Raw genomic sequence first — 17,674 nt, 5'->3', positions numbered from 1 at the left:
AAAACTTCCTTAATTTGGGGAGGCCTGCAGCCCTTCCAGCCCACCCCCTGAGGACGCCCCTGCAAGATAATGCCGTTGTTCTAATCCTTGGGTAATATCGTGATAAATATGAAATAATTAAAGAGCTGGGAACAATTACGTCATTGGCGAAATATCAGATGATTCCAGGCATTTTTTGAAATAAAGATTTATAGATGTTGCTAACATATTGAAAATTTTGCTATATTTTTTAGACTGTGACTAGGCAGATTACATTTTGAATTTTAAATAGTTAAATAAAAAAGAGACAAACACTTTTGGGCAATATACTTGTATGCTTCACAAAATCATAGTTTTTAAATGCAACATGTTTGAATAACTTTTTGAATATCACTTTTTTTTTTACAGTAAAAAAAAAAAAATTATTCAATTGGAAATTGAACAATGGAAACAAAGTCTTGGAATGTTGCATGAATATATACTTGTATACTGCTTGGTAACATCACATAAAAATATGTAACAATATAATATATACCTACGCATCATAGGAAGAAGAAAATATTACTGTCTATAACGCATAGAACGCAAGTATCCTTAATCTTTTTACGCAAAATAGCGTAGAGCGCGCCTTATTTCTTATGAAATTTATGGAAAAAAAAATGTACTGAAAAACTATTAAAGGTACAACAGATTCAATCCGGAACTTGATATGATCGAGTTGATGAAGATGTAAACATTCAAATTGATCACTATTGTGCAACGATTTTTTGTCCTTTTAGTATAAGAAAAAATATCCCATCAGTTGAATCAATTGAAGAAACAGGCAAAATACACTATTTTTTAAGGTAAGAAAACATATTTGATTTTTAATGTAAGATATGTGACACTTACCATTTTTTTATTGAAAAGCAATATTTGATGTTCTTAATGTCAGTAAATGCTTATATTTTAAGTAGTTCTCAAATCTTTTTAAACTACGATACACCTGATAATATATTGAAATTTCCATGTACAGCCATTATGACCAAAAAAAATTGGATAACCAAATTGATAATTATTTATTCTGTGGCACATTATACAGTCATAATATCCACGAGTTATGAATTAATCATTAATATTTAATAAATGGGTCATTTTAATAGGTCAGGGTGTCATGAGAACATCAATTAATAGTTGGTAATTAAAATGACAAGGGATATAGTTAATTAAGGTGTTATGAGACGTAAACATTGTAACTTTTACAATTTACAGATACAAGTTACAAATTGTATAGAAATCGTAACTTGTATATACAGTCCATGTATATTTATGGTTTTATTATGCTTGTTTCTATGTACCTAATTATTGTAGAGGTCAAATATGTCACTAAAATGGATTTTTTCATTGATTACTCCCTTGTAGTTGGTGTTGTGTCTGTCTTAATTTATTTGGTCTACTCCAGTCTTAGGAGCGGTCCTATCAGTCCTCGGGACCATTTCTTTAGACAGTAGAACTGATTAAAAAAAAAAAGGACTTTATAAGTTAAAGGACTGAACTGGACCAACACTGAACTGGACGGGACTTTAATCTTCATTCCTAAAAAAGGGCCGGCACAGCACTACATAAAACTACAAGTACTAGAACATATTTGAAAAAATAGAAATAAAGTTAAGTAACGTCATCAAGGAACGAAGTTTATGAGTTTTAGGAATCAAATAAAAGGCATCGAGACTGAAGTCTTCTGTCCTAAATATGAACCGACATAACACTACTTGTAGTATTATTCAAGATCTTAGAAGGAATATTTACAAGAATTTAACCACTTGAATTATTATCACCATAAATGAGAACTATTTGCATTTTGGTCAATTTTCCCTTGAGTTATGATCACAATAAATGAACTATTTGCACTTTGGTCAATTTTCCCTTGATCACGACGACAATTGAGCTCAAATCTATATATGTTCCTATATAGTAAAATGCACCTCCACATATTTTCTCCTTAATTACCTTGGAATGCAATGCATTTAAGTCAATTATAGTTTGATTATTATTTTAATCAAGGTTAATACTATTTTTAGCATTTGGGTCATTTCTCACCAAGTGCATCAATCCATTATTATTTCAATCCTTTTTACAATACAATCTTTTACATATTTGTACTATCTGAAACGTGAGTAGGTAATTCCTTGGTTGGATTAATATGAAATATTAATTATTATTGTCATATCGTTATTTATTCTTACCTCTCCAAGAAACTTTTATTCGAAGTAATGATGACACATCTTATTTATGAAGGTGAAGGTCATTATCCTTTATGATACTGTATACACATATTATATAATATGAAGTACCATCATCACATGGTCAGTATTACATTTGTCACGACCTTATTTCACCAACACAAAAAGTTGCACTCTATTTTGTTGTTAGCTGTGATTTCTTTGACTCATTTTTCATGTATATCGTGTGAGTCCTTATTCAGGACTGAAGCCTGCAGTGCTGTCCAGTTCACTCTCGGTCCGGTGTAATTCAGTTCTGCATATCAGTCCTAAAAACTTATTAAGTTCGGTCCTTGATGACGTCACTCAACTAAATATCTTTTTTTAAATAAGTTCTCGTACTGACTGCCTTAAGTGTCTGAAAGACCAGGTCCAAGGATTGATAAGGCCGGTCCTAAGACTGGGCCAAATACATAAATGAGTAATGACTACTTATTAGTGTTCTGAACGCTGATTGGTTGAAAATTAAATTAGCTCTTGTTAAATTGTGAGCAGTTATGCACAATTATTATTCAACAATAATTACAAATAAAGGAATAATTCCTAAGAATAACCAACTGATTTGTGCACATTTTTCTGTTTCTCTTTGCAGGAAAGGTTGCAATATATTTACAATCAAAGTAACATACACGTTTGTACCATACAAACGATATCTTCTTGCTCTTACATAGGCTAATGAAATACATTAATGTAAAATTTTGTAGATATTTATGCAGGTTTCCAAAAGGAAATGAGATGAGAATTTGAATAAATTGTATAAATGATTTATGCTAGATGATAGCATTTTGTATATAGTTAACTATAGATATGTACATACAGATATATAAGGCTAAATTCTTACCCTTGAAAATCAAAAAGAAAATCCTATCATAGCCTTGAACTTTTTTATAGAATAGGCAAAGATTAGTATGTCTTTAATACGAAGTCTATTTGTACAGGTAGGTGTAGATGATACACATATGTCTTGTATTACAAATATATGGTTGTACGTCATTTTTTTTTAAAAACAATTTTTTCTTATTTGAATGAATATGCAAGGAGATTTCCATGGAATTTTATGTCTAAAAAAATGTCCATTAAAAAGAAATCAATTATTTTAACTTTAATTTGAATGTTTAATATAGCATAATAAGAATGGTCTGATTTGGATAAAATATGTGCCGTCTTGTTTTACAACTCGTTGCCATTTTGAAGGTATTTTCATACTGCCTTTTTCATAGACCCCCACATCCCTTTAGACAAAAAACTGGGAGTTTAGATTTTCACAAGCTTCTTTTGAGGCGAATTTTAACCAACTAAATCATTTGCCATAGAGAGGAACAAGTGGTAATCACTTGGTGCCAGGTCCGGACTATAAAGTGTACGCATAAGGGCCTACCAACCAAGCTCCCAGAGTTTCCAGTGAGTCAATATCGATGTGGGGGACCTGGCGTTGTCCTGATGGAATACAATTCCTTGCTTATTGGCCAAAGATGACCACTTTTGGGCAATGGCTTCCTTCAGACGGTCCAATTAATGACAGTACAACTCTGTATTAAGAGTTTGGCCAATAGGGAGAAGCTCATAGTAGATGATATCCTACTAATCCCACCAAACACACAGCAAATTCTTCCTAGCCGTTAATTATGTATTTGACACCATTTCCCCTTCTCACCGCGATTGGACGACGACTGTTTTTCCTTGATTTTGTTGTAAGTGATCCATTTTTATTCACTGGTAACCATCTACTAGAGAAATTGATGGATTTTGTTGTGATTAAGTAGGCATTCGAAGAGGGAAATTCGGTTTTATGATTTTTTTTCGTTAACTCGTGTGCCACCTATACATCGAGTTTATTTTTTAATCCAGTTTTATTTAAGTGGTTCCAAACGATTTTTTGTTCAATGTTTGGTTCTTGGACAATTGCAACATTTCTTATATGACGGTTGGATTCGACTATTTCTATAATTTTATCGATGTTTTCGATCATTGGTCTTCCAGAGCGTGGTGTATTCTTGACATCAAAATTACCGGTATAGAATCGGCGAAACAAAAATTGCACATGATTGGCTGTCTTTGATGCTTGATTAAACAATATTGAGTCAAGCAATAATACAATTGGGTAAAAAGTCATTTTAATACGGAATCTTATCTTTGTAATGCTAATTCTAGTTTAACCCGATCGGACTTATACAACGCAATATTCACATTCCTAAAGCTATATATCGGAAAAATAATGAATTTTTTTTACTAAACCTATTATTAAATACAAACTACTAATTATAATTCAATTATATAAAATTTATTTTTCTAGAATACTCATACTTGTTAACTATTTTTTTTTTACACATTATATCTTTCTTTTTAATTCTTATTTATATGACAGAGGTGTTCAAGAGCTTAAATATCAAGTTTTTGATCTCAAGTTGAATCACCAGTTTTTTACTCTGAGTTAAGTCTAAGATTGCATTATTGACAAATTAAAGTCAAATCTTTGGCTAAAACTAAAGAAACTAAAAAGGAAAGATGAGACAAGATGGTTGAAATAAAAAGTAAAGTAAAACTATGTATATGAATTCTGTTCAGGATTCACGTGACTTCAATAAAAAAATAAAGAAAATAAATACCCTTCGTTGATAATTATGTATTTATTATTTTTAAAATAACTTTTATAATTTTTTAGACCATAATTATGGTTCAGATACTATGAACTATGGTTTTAATTTATAGCTTATGTTTCTGGTTTATTCCAAAGGAAATTACATAACCCTGTCTAAAACGTTGACTTTTATTAAATTACATTAGATGAATCTTAGTGAAAAAACGTGGTAGTAATGAACTGCGAAAGAGATGAAAATAGCACTAATACTGAATTTTAGCCTTTTTCTCTTATAGTCTCTTTAACTATAAGTATCAAAGTTGTCCAATATGTAATATTTTGTGTAAAAAACAGGGGTGGCTAAGAAAATATTTCATATTTATATCAGATTTTTTTTTGTGTCAAAATAATAATTGAATTATCTTTTATTTAAAAAAGAATCATAACAACCCAATGTTATCGAACAAAATGGGGCAACTTATGTTTTTTTTTTCCATGAACGGGTCAATATTTTGATAGTCTCTGAATAATGGTTTGGACGAATATTATCTCTTCTAAGGGATTTTTTTCAGTTTTAGTTTTAAAGTTATTTATCGATGAACCAGAAGATAGTTTACCTATTAATCATAGGACTTGAACTTGGTTGATAACATCTGGATTATTGAAGTCATTGTAATTCAAGAAAAAAGGTAGAGTATTATTTAATAAGAAAATATCTTCCCGAGGCATTAAGACATTTATTGCAAATGACTTCAACTTTTCTGAAGTTATTAAAACTTTCATGTACTAGGATTAATTGGTAAACTGTTTTCTGGTCCATCGAATTGATCAATGAATATTTTGACTTCTTATCAAAATTAACTATTGTTTTTTCAATTATTTCTTTTTATATATTTGAGTCAAAGTTAGAATTATTATTAATAATATTTACATTGAACATATTTTTTACTTTTTTTGTTTTATTAATAATGAAAGGGTGGTAATTAGTGATTTATTGAAGAAATTACATAAGTTCTTGTTAATTTAACATATAATTTTTAATAATTAATAAGTTGAATTGTACCCTTACCAATACAAGCTTGTTATTTGAACCCCTAATTAATTAGTTATTAACATTTACTTGAAGCTTCATTATTCAGTTCGTTATTTTTTTTATTTTCTTTCCTTACAGACAGTGGTATGAACCATTTTTTCTGACAACCAATTTTATTCAAAATATAATAATTATATACTAAACATCATGAATCAGATATTTTCTATCATCTACCTCTGCGTCATTGTATCTGTACTTATTCCATCAGTCCCAGCCCCTGTTCCTCGATGTTCTCCATTTATCATAATCAACAAATTAGCAGAGTTTTCAAATTTAGTTTCGGATTCAAATCCTTATTTCCCTGTTCCACCTTGTGAGTATGGTGGCCCACTAGAGGCAATCAGAGCTGGTGACTATGAGGCGGTATTCGTACTTGCTCGTCCTGAGTTAGTTCCTCGTCACAATTTCTATGAATTGGTTTGGTTCCTCAAGTTTGGAGCTGAGAGACTGGTAAGTCACGTTATAATATTGATATTTTTAGTAGATGCATTACTAATTTTCTGATATATACGAATTTAGGGTCGGATTCTGCGAGGAGAAGAAAAATTTATAGCAGATCAAAATATTCTTCGTGAAGGCTATCAACACTACACTCCGTATGTTCGTACACGCCAAATCGGTCACGATACCTTTAGGGATCCAATTATTATCAATGATAAAAGACTTTATAATCGCATTGTTGGAAGCCGATTACGTTGGCTATTTGCTGATAAAGGTATTACTAGAAGGCATGAGGGACAAAAAAGGATTAGTAGGGAGGATCAAACGGATATAACTTCTCATAGATTAGATTAATTTTAAACACGGGTTTTATCATTAGTCCTTTTATAATTGTTTGCCTTCCATTTACCATATTTTTGTATATCGTTTTTTTATACAGTTGTCCATACTTATTTGAATATATATTTTATTTATTTTTACGGAAATAAAATATATAATATTTATTTTTTTAAATAGTTTTGATTTATTTTATAAATACTTAATTCCACTCCAACGTCTAAAGGTTAATCATTCATATAATGTAGACGATATCTACTTATTCCATAACAATGATAGAAACATTATTTATAGAATAAAATAGTACAGCGGTTTTCAATGTGGGAGGTGCGCCCCCAAAGGGTCCTGAGAGTTCTTGAAGGGGGTTTCAAATAGGGAAATACTATTGATAATGTAAATCCCGTTATTCCCAATTGAAGAAAATAAAATGTGGGAATTATGATAATATAAGTAGAAAGGCTTCAGAGGTGCCTAAACCAATCAAAAGTGGGGAGGGCGGTAATTTCATCATAATGACGTCTGGATGTACGAAAATGAAGTCAGTGATCATGTAACTTATTATGATTATTGTCTTTTAATAAGTGAGAGGACAGTGGCCACTTAGTTGGGCCCCCTTGAAGACAGCTGTTGATTATTTTTTTTATTTTTTTGGAGAGGAGCTCGCTTTACCCAATGTTATTAGAACCAAAATACTGAGGGATATGTCTCTAAGTATCTTGATTAGAACAAGGTTAGTCAACGAGAAAATGATAGGGCAAATACCAAGTGAAGAAAAATTAATAAGACCCTCTAAAAATAAAATTTTAAATAGGTGTTAAAGATTAAATCTTAAAGTTCTGATTATTTTTGAATAGCTTAGATTCTCAGTGTTTGATTGTTGTACATGTTGTAAACAAAAATTGTTTATATGTCGTGATGGAGGCAAGAAGAGCAATCATAGACAATTAATCTGCACCTGGAGGACCACCTCGGACATCATAAAGGAATTACACGTCAGTAAAGCCACAGTCTGTTGGGTAAGAAATCATTTGGCTGATGGGGACAACCTTAAGGACAAACACGAAGTGGAAATACCATCAAAGTGAAGCCTAAAGACGCCTTTAAGGTCAACCCAACAATGAACACGTCAGAGTACGCCAAGAAAAAGAAGGTGTATCTGTCTACTGTAGGCATGACCATCCGAAAAGCTGTAGGAAGGTCGCTTATAAAAATTGAGAGGCAACTTCTGTCTCAATGTCAAAAAGAACTCCGTCTTCAGCGATGTCAACAACTCTTGAATTATCTGAAGCACAACAGCAACTGGGTAATTTTTTTCTCTGATGAAGATACCTTTAATGTTGGTCTCGTTTACAACAAGCAAAATGATTGGGTGGTATGCTTTGGTAACATCATCAGGACAGTCGGAAGGCCAAACATGATGTTGGGGTTGTGGCATCAACTGGAGAATAAATTCTTCCAATCTGGTTTCCTTTTGGATACCTGTGGATGACTACTTGATGGTATTGAAAGTAAATGTGGTCCCTTAGATCACCAAGACCATGAAGAAGTCCAAGGATATATACGTATTTCCGTAGGAAGGGGCTCTGTCCCATACAGCTAATATTATACAAGAGTGAATGGATAGCAACATGAACTTCTGGTCCAAGAACCTTTAGCCCACTCAGAGCCAAGATCTGAATCCACTGGATTACTCCATTTGGTGGGCAATGGAGAAGAAGGCCTGCAAAGTGTTTCACCTATATATTGATCCCCTGAAGACCTCCGTTAACCAGCAGTGGATGATCATGAAAAAAAAACTACGTTGCCAATATGTGCAAGAGGTTCCGGAGGCGGTTGGAGGGTGTCATTGAGGGTGATGGTGGCCAAATTTATAATTAATATACATTGTTATAGTAAAAATATTATAAAATAAAATTTCGTATATACAACATCATCCTCATCATTTATGAGTATTTTAATGACTACTTAGAGGGAAGTCTCAGTACTTTTTCTATACCCTGTACTGCAGATTTACTAAGTAACTATCTTTCTCTTTATAGTGACGAAATTGAAGGCATTTGTTGGGGGTAAATTTAATTAGTGATGGGACGATTGATTGGAATGTGGAATTGGAGAATCGGGTGGTTTTTTTCTAGAATCGGGAAGAGCATCGACAAAATAATGGTTCATTTCCAATTTCGATTTGCATTTATTACTGATATTTAACTATATATCAGTTTTTTTACATATGAAAAAAAATTAACCCCCCCCCCCCCCAAATTAATTTTTTTATTCCATAAAATTTAATTTTTGTAAATAGTAGTGGTTTTTTGATTAAAAAAAAAAAGAAAGAAAATAAGTTATATTATAATTAAAATATTTTTTGATAAATTTATTGTTTGAAATTACTTTCCAAAAAATTTAATTTTTCCAAATTTTTTAGAAAAGGAAGTAATTCAAAAATCCATGGCTATTCCCAAATATTCAATTTACAAAACCCCTCAAATAGTGTATACGAAAAACCGTTAAAAAATGGAAGTTTATCAACATTAACATCAAATCTTACAACTATTTTTCAAAATTTGAAACTTTTGATTTGCTTAAATTTCTTAACAGAACAATGTTTCATAGGGGTCTTCAATACAATATTTATAAAACTATAATATTATAAAATTTGAAAATAACAATTTGAGAATAATAAGTCCAGTTAAATAGATTATCACAGATTCCATGAATGAAGAGAGTGTAATAGGTAAAGGAGGTGGAATCACACAATAATCATGTTCTTCTTTAATCGGAGAACTATCAAACTATTTTATTAAGGAAATAGCTCCTGAGTCTATTTTCCAGGAGTAAACATTATGTTGTCATCCACAGTCAATCAGTTTTCATACCCTCCTTAACTTCATCATGGACAAGAAGCCTTTTTTTACTTGCTTAAAGGGATGAAAAAATTTGGGCTTATAAGCTAAATGTTTTATATTTATCAAGTATAATAAAGTTATCATTTTGGCCTTAATCTGTCATTTCGATTTTTTAGATACATATGTATTAATAAAAATATTATATTTTGTAACTATTAATTAAGAAATAGTTAATCATTATTATAAACACGAGATATTAATAAATATTTTTTAATACATATATTCAGTTTTTGAACTGAATTTTGCTCCATTAAATCAAATATTAAAAATCCATATGAATTTTGATTTATAAAAAGTATAAACGCAAAAATGTACATAAATTTGTTTCTCATCTGTCGATTGATCTACTTTTTTCCACCTTATCAGTGTTATAAACATTGATTGGTTACATTGGAATTAGTGCATGCTAAGTTGTGAACAATTCCGAACAATTATTGAATAATAATTCTATAGTTTGGAAGGATTGGCGAACTACCAACGGATGTCTGTATCTTTTCTACTTTGAGGTCCAAATACATGGGAGTAGTTCACCATTTATTTAATCTGAATTAAAAGAGGTTTTTATTATTATTATAACACTTGGTTGGTTAGACTCTCAAGATGGCTGACATGACATGAAAACACTCTTTAGATTCATTAACATATTGTATCAATTAAACTAGGTATTTGAATATTTTTTTAAAAAAGACAAATTGTCTTTGCTATTAAACACTTAAAATATTACATATCCAATTAATACATACAACAATGGAATTATAATTTATTCTCTAGCTGTAAGTTAAAACTAATAAAATATTGTTACAATATATTTTGACGTATTATCTAATTAATTTTGAAATATCTATACAACAAATGGCTTAGAGGGACTTTATCAACATTTACACAATCATTTTTTTCTAATTGAAAGGATTCCAACATTTAAAGAATCTGACTATATGATGATTGACTTGTATTATTGAGTAGGTACTTGAATATTTAACTCCTTTAGGGGAAAGCTGAAGACACTTTGCTTCTAATGGATTTATAAATTAGAATATATTGACATGTTTGATTTTTGAAATGTATAATTAGAGCATTTAAGATACTAAGGATAAGAAAATAAATCAAAAGTTATCAATAATAAATTGAACAACTTTTCCTAACTTTTACAATGTGACACAAGTTGTTCTACTTTTAAAGTTAAAATCAATAACTTATTTATGAAATTTTATAAAATAAGTTGGTACCACTGAGTTTTTTAGGCTATTATCTTTCAAAGGATGTATCACATGCTCTAATTGGAGTAAATATGTCAATGCAAACACAACAAAGACAACGAATAGCTGATATTGTAGTACAACGGTCAAGTAGGAAGATTGTAGAGATCGTAAAATCAAATATATGGAGAGTCCTGCTTATCAAATACATCTTAAAAGATGGGTAGAAGCATGAAGAGGTTGTCAGCTATTTGAAAGGGGGTGGTAAATCTCATACGGATTATTAGATCCATTAAATAGGATACAACTATGTCCATGTGAAGAAATATGGAGCAAACGTTAACAAAAATCTTATTTTCGAAAGATTTCTTAGTAAATCGTTAACTTTTTTAAAAGATATGACTTATTGACCAAGTCTACAACAAATCTAGTGACAGATACCTGGCATAATCCACAGGTGAAGTTTTTGTTCTGTATAGGACAAAACATCCAGTACAAGCTATGGGTTTTACCTAACGGTAAAGAGAATGAAGACCACAAGGACTCCAGAGTGATATGTGCATATTTATAAGACTATTTCTCTTAGGCGCTTTTGAAGAAGTCGTTGGTGAGGTTTCAGATCCAGTGAGCTAGGAGGACACTTTTCCTTTACCCAAAACATAAATGTCTTAAAAATGTTGGGGTTCTCCGAATCAATCCGGTTTCAATTACTTAATTTGAAGCAACTGCACCAATTTAAAATTATATCACAATTCAAATCAACATAATTTATGTAGTATAATTAGTTATATAATTATTTACGTCCTTGAGCGTGTACCTGGCACGGAGGCAAAAAATAATAGCCGCATAGCGCTCGTAATCGGAGGACATCTTAAGAATTTTATATTTTTTGATACAATTTTGTCAGCTGAATCAGATAAGCACAGATTTATAAACATAGATCTCAGGGTTGTCAGGATATTTAAGCCTAAACATGTTCCGGATTTCAAATTGCCACCCAGTATTTGGCCAGTTGTCTTGGTTGTGTTTACGTTGACATCTTTCATCCGACGGGAACATGTAGGTATGTTACAAAAAATTACAAATTCATTTTTTTCTTTCTTTTAAACCTGTTTTATAGATATCTAATAGATATTCTAAACAACTCAACTTTCTTAAACATTAAAATAATTAAATGACATTTTCAGGAATTACAGAATACAGTATTGTAGAAAAGAAAATACTTTTAAAATACCTGGAATTGAATTGTATAATATGACATTCCAGTATATGAATATCTTCCCAAACGCTCCAGACAATGAATGATAATTATTAAAAGAAAAAGAAAAAAAAGAGAGATTCAAAATTAAGACGAAGTACTTTTTATATAAGATTGAAGGTGTTAATGTCTGATTCAAATTTTTGTATTTTGTGTAGACAGATTGATTAAAACCTTTACAAAATTCTAGATAAATAAATGCTTTAATGCCCACTTTTGCTTTTATTTTATTCATTAAGCTTTATTTGTGATTTTAAAAGGCAATTTTGAGATGATTTATTTTCCAGCAAGTGGTGCGATTCAACAAAAAACAAATTGTTTTTTTTTTTCAATGGGTACAATATTAAAACTTGATAAGTTTTTTTTCCTCTGCGTAAATCGGCATTTTGAAACGGGAACAGATCCCCATACCCCCCCCAACAAACTATCCTCTGGCCTTTAACGCCTGACCAACTACCCTTCTTCCTTTAACCCCCGACTAACAACCCCCCCTATACCCTTTACCCCTAATCCTTTTCTATTTTTATTATTGAGAAGTACAGTTAGTAAATGAAAGAAGGCCAAAGTAATAAATGAATGCTATGGTTGTTTGGAGCGGTTGTTGAGCATTAAAACTTTCAAGTTCGAATCGAAAAGTAATTATTTAGCCTGATTGTTTTGCAATAGGCATGACATATAAGATACAATAAATATATTAAATATTCCTAGCCTAATTTCCTTAAACACATGACAAAAAATTACCAAAAAATTGAGTTTTAATGGATTATTTATAAGATGGATTTAGTGGTAGATTATATTGAACGAGTATACACATTATGTTATAATAAATGCCCGAGAAGGGATTTTCGGATAACTCCTTAAATACGGTGAAATACAGTCATGCATATCCAAAATAAATAGGTTAATTATATATAACTTTTAATATATGTGTTTCAAAATCACAAAAATCAAATAGAATCATCAGAAATCTTCTCAAGTAATATCAACGGTATATTTGTAATGGAAAGATTTAAAATACTGAATTAGATGCATATAATTATTATATCGTATTTGATGGAATATATGAAATCTTCATATTATGAATATGAGAAGAGATGTATAACCTAGAATATCCGTCTTTGTACCCCCATGATTAGAAAACTGGAAGGTCCTAAGTATTAATTGACAATTGTATTAATTTATAATATACACAAGCTTTAAAACTGGAAGCTTCTTGTGATAGTGATAGTATAAAGTGAGCTCTTGCTCTAAAAACAATCTTAATTGGATATCTGACAAATTATTCAGTTGATCAAAGGAGTGAAACCCATCTATTTGTTAATAATTCCAATGATTTCCCGTGTCTTGCTTCTAGAGACTCCCATTTCGTATTTCACCTTTAGCAAGATTAAGGAGTGTGTTTTGTGTACAAATATCAATGGAGCTACATTTATCTTTTTTAGTTTGCTTTTTTATTAGTCCATGACATGTCAAACGATAGGATTTGTTGATAGATAGGTTCTTCTTCAAAGTCTTTATTCAAAAATGTAATGAGCCCACACTTGAATTCTAGTAGGTGTTTAATCATTTATATATATATTTAACCCATAGCTTCCAAGGATTTTGGAATGTTGTTTCCACTACTGCACCTTACGACACCAACATTAATAATTACGTTTGTATGGTTGTTCAAAGATAGAATGTTGGGGGGGGTAGATGGCCTGGGAGTGAAAACCTTGGGCATAAAAGGAGGTAATTGATTGGGGGGGTAAAGGACGGGGGGGTAGTTGGTTGGGAGGTAAGAGCCCTACAACCTTTTATAACATAGATATTGTAACATTTGAAGACTGATAGTCTACGTAATTTAGTCATTCCAATAGTCTCTAAATTCTTTTATAATTATACATGATACTGAACCTTGAAAAAGGGACAACAAATATTTGCTAACCTGTTATATATCTCTATGTATTAAATTAGTTAATTCGTTTCCTGATAAAAATTTTATATAAAATATTAATTAACTTTCTATAAAGAAGAACTTGGGCTGAATGTATTTTATGTTCTTCACAAAATTGATATTTTAAAGGGATGCTTCATATTACGTTACGTATTTCTTTTAAAATTAAAAAAAATGACATACAAAAAATAGTTAAAAAATGACGTCATGTTCAAATTATTAACTTATTTTACTTTTAATCATTCTATTACATTATAACCACGCACCTTATACAAGTTAATATCGGGGGAGTTGTAATCAGGGGTGCGGACTCGGTAAATAAAATGTCCCACTCCGACTTCAACACACAATTTTTGAATAATATATTTTATAGTCAATATAAGTACTATTTAGTCATTTGAGTCTATAAATATTGATCTAATTTATAGGTAGACGTGGTTATTATTTATATGTAGTCAATAATTGTGCCCGATATAAAGAAAATATTTGAAATAAAATATATTTCACGAGATAAATAACAAATGAAATGGATCAAAATCTATCTATTGCTAATACATGCATAAGTTTTTTAACATAATTTATGTACTCGTGACCGAGAAAAAACAACACGAACAACCTCTCACTCCAACGTTACTCTTCACTCTGATGACATTGACCATTCGCAATACAAAGTAATGAACTAGCATGCCCAGTGACTATGCTCAACCCAGCATAATAATTTAGACTTTAAAGATGTTCGGGAATTATGATTACATAAACAATAGAGCACCTTTGAAATTTGTGAACTAAACTTATAAAGAAATTAACTTTCAAGTTTCAAAAACAGATCTTCCTAACCAAACATTCGGATTTAGTTCTTCTATGGACACCTTTGTCCTTCAAGCATTTTTTCAAAGAGTTGAGTATGGATATCCAAGGATTGAGATGATTTTTACGATCTGGACCAGGCCGTATCGCTATGGATGAAGTTAAGTGTGTATGAACATAAGAAATATAATATCGAATTGTACATAATACGTTGAAAACAACTCTAATCTACTACTTTTGATAAATATTAGAGGCATGAACCTAACTTTGGATGATTATGAAGCTTTATAAGGGGTTTTATAATATTGGATAAATAGCTTATTGGTCGAAGGAACTTGTATATTAAATAAATGACTATTATCTAATAATACTTACAATACTTGTAAAATGACGTACTTTATAACTATCATTGATTTGTTCTACTAATTACTTGAAGCCCATTTGCATCTTCTCAATTTTCATGTTTTTATTTGCAATACTATTCTTGAATTAAAAAAAAAAAGTTTTATAAATTATTAGTACTCAATACGTTAAATTTATAACCCTTTAGGAAAAAACTTTACAAACCCTCAATGTAAGCCTTGGATTATGAATTAATTATAGTAATTATTCTAACCGGAGTTGGCACACATGCTCCAACTCCTGACGATCAAAACAGTGCTAAATAACGGTCGAACTCGACGATTTTCATTATATTTTCCACAAATTCGACAATTGACTTTCAAGAGCGTGACATCTTTATCATCAAAATTACTGGAACGGAATCGACGAACCCAAAATTGTATACTTCTGGTTGTACACGGAATGAGGCTCTTAAACACTATTCGAAGAAAAAATGTATAATATAGCGTATTTACTCTATGCTGATGTCTGGCTTTGACTCAGTTCAAACAAAACTTTTTTAAGTAGGAAATTTCATGGAGTTGTAAACCGATCGCACATATACAACGCGTGATAGACATTACTATTGGTAAACAATTAAATTAGTTTTACTACCCCTATTTGTAAACAAAAACACAGAGAGTGTTGCAGCAAAATAATCGCTATTGGCCAATTTTCATCCTGCAATTTCTCCTCTGTGCTACGGATGGACAATGGGGTCAGCAAGATTATATTTTAAGGGGAAGGCTTGGTTTTTGGATTTTTTTCTCGCAGAAATATCCAAAAATTAAATTTCAAATATAATTTTTTTTGGCATTTAAAAAAACCAGCTGTTCACAAAAAAAAATTTCAAAAAATTAAATTTCAATTTTTAAATTTCTGTGGAAAAAAAAATCAAACCTTACAATTGTGTACAAAAGATTAAATTTTTGAAAAATAAATTTAAAAAATCTACAGTTCACAAAAAATTTCAAATATTAAAATTTCAAAAATATACAGCTGGTTTAATTACAAGTAATAGATATTATAGAAAATATAACTTCTTGGTAATAAAATTTGAAAATTAAATTAAGAATTTCTAGTGAAAAGCCAAATTCCTTTATTTATTTATTTGCTTTTATTCGGGGGGGGGGGGTACAGGCACATCCAGGTCACATCCTGCGGAAAACCTTGGATAAAAAAACTTCTTTTTTTTTACAGCTGTCGTTTGGCTGTGTAATGAAAAATTGTGATTAAAAATAACAGGAATAAAATCGTAAGTAAATGCTTCAATAAGTTTTGGGTCCCCACTTTATATTTTCTAGATGAATACATGTCTATTGATGAAGAATTGGAGCATTGTTCAATTTTGTGTTAAATATATTTTTTTATTTATGTGTGTGTTTTATTCCAAATTGTAATACCCAACAAATATAAGGCTTATATTTACAACACGACCTTGAATTTAATATTATTGTATCTTTTTGAGGAAATAATGAAATAATTTTGAAGTTAGAGTCTTTAACATTAATTTTTATATATAAAAATTGATGAACCAATGTATAAATTTTGAACTATATAGTAAACTTGGAATTTGGAGCTGTTAAGGGCATTACAACACAAGTAACTCTCCTCTTTTCAGTCATGTGGTAGCTTGCCTATCAGATTTTAAATCTTATATGTATATTTTGAAGAGGGCAAGGGAGGGGTAAATAATTATTTCATATAAGGAATGTTAATTATTGTTTTTAATTCTGTTATATTTTCTTCTTAAGTGTTTTAACCGTATTAAAAAAAAATTTGTCAACTCAATGCTTCAATATTATGTTTAGAAGAATAAATGGCTTGATAATAATTTTAAAAAAATCACCTCTAGATGAAAACGGGTCATTTATACCCTTAATAGGACACAATGGTAAATTACTCAAGTAGAGACATGATTAATTATTTTAGTCATAATAAACTTTTTATATCTGATAAATTATCCTTCATTTGTTTGGCAGTATATGATAATTATTTTTAGATATACATAGATTTTCATATATGTACATGTTCTTTATATGTAGACTGAGAAGTTATATGATTGAGTGAACTAAATTATATTTTGTATGCTTCACTTTTGGTACATTAAATGGAGTCATTTTCAGTCATCTGATGTTTTGATGGTTGATTTTTTTTATTTTTGCAAAAGTTCTTCTCATCAGAAAAAAAAATCAGATCATGGATAGTTCAAGAGGGTGCTTCAGCTTTTTCAGAAAACGCTTGGATTTGTTCAGTCTCCCTTCCTTTGTATTTTCTGTCAGAAGTTCAGCTCTTCGTATCTTGTATGATCTGTATCACAAATCATCTCACACACACTTCCTGATCAGCCTATCAAAAGAGTAGAAATTCTTCGCAATGGCCTTCATCGATTTGGATGGTTCATTATCAGTGCTTTTTTTATCCCTCTCGCAATTTGACCTCATTTGCAATCAATACGCTATGCTGTTGATTTATAATCACTACCAATTCATTCCTGACTCCTCC

At 30.5% G+C, this 17,674-nt stretch overlaps 1 protein-coding gene across 1 annotated transcript; it reads left to right on the top strand.

The window, feature by feature from the left end:
* Nucleotides 1-682: 682 nt before the first annotated feature.
* On the top strand, nucleotides 683-6,865 carry LOC121116490 (uncharacterized). The gene is made up of 3 exons (XM_040710745.2): nucleotides 683-824; nucleotides 5,990-6,361; nucleotides 6,431-6,865. Exons 2-3 carry the CDS (start codon nucleotides 6,059-6,061, stop codon nucleotides 6,704-6,706), a joined length of 579 nt encoding a protein of 192 aa, XP_040566679.1. The 5' UTR covers nucleotides 683-824; nucleotides 5,990-6,058; the 3' UTR covers nucleotides 6,707-6,865.
* Nucleotides 6,866-17,674: the final 10,809 nt, after the last annotated feature.

Source organism: Lepeophtheirus salmonis, chromosome 4, assembly GCF_016086655.4.
Source record: "Lepeophtheirus salmonis chromosome 4, UVic_Lsal_1.4, whole genome shotgun sequence".
In the NCBI taxonomy this organism is placed as follows: domain Eukaryota; kingdom Metazoa; phylum Arthropoda; class Copepoda; order Siphonostomatoida; family Caligidae; genus Lepeophtheirus; species Lepeophtheirus salmonis.
Note: the sequence above shows the minus strand (reverse complement) of the source record. Positions and strands in the feature narration are given on the sequence as shown.

Bases quoted from the DNA above. Each gene is read 5' to 3' on its own strand.
- LOC121116490 (XM_040710745.2), top strand. From the start codon at position 6,059: ATGAATCAGATATTTTCTATCATCTACCTCTGCGTCATTGTATCTGTA. The intron at 6,362-6,430 runs GTAAGTCACGTT...ATACGAATTTAG, and splicing joins AGTTTGGAGCTGAGAGACTG to GGTCGGATTCTGCGAGGAGA.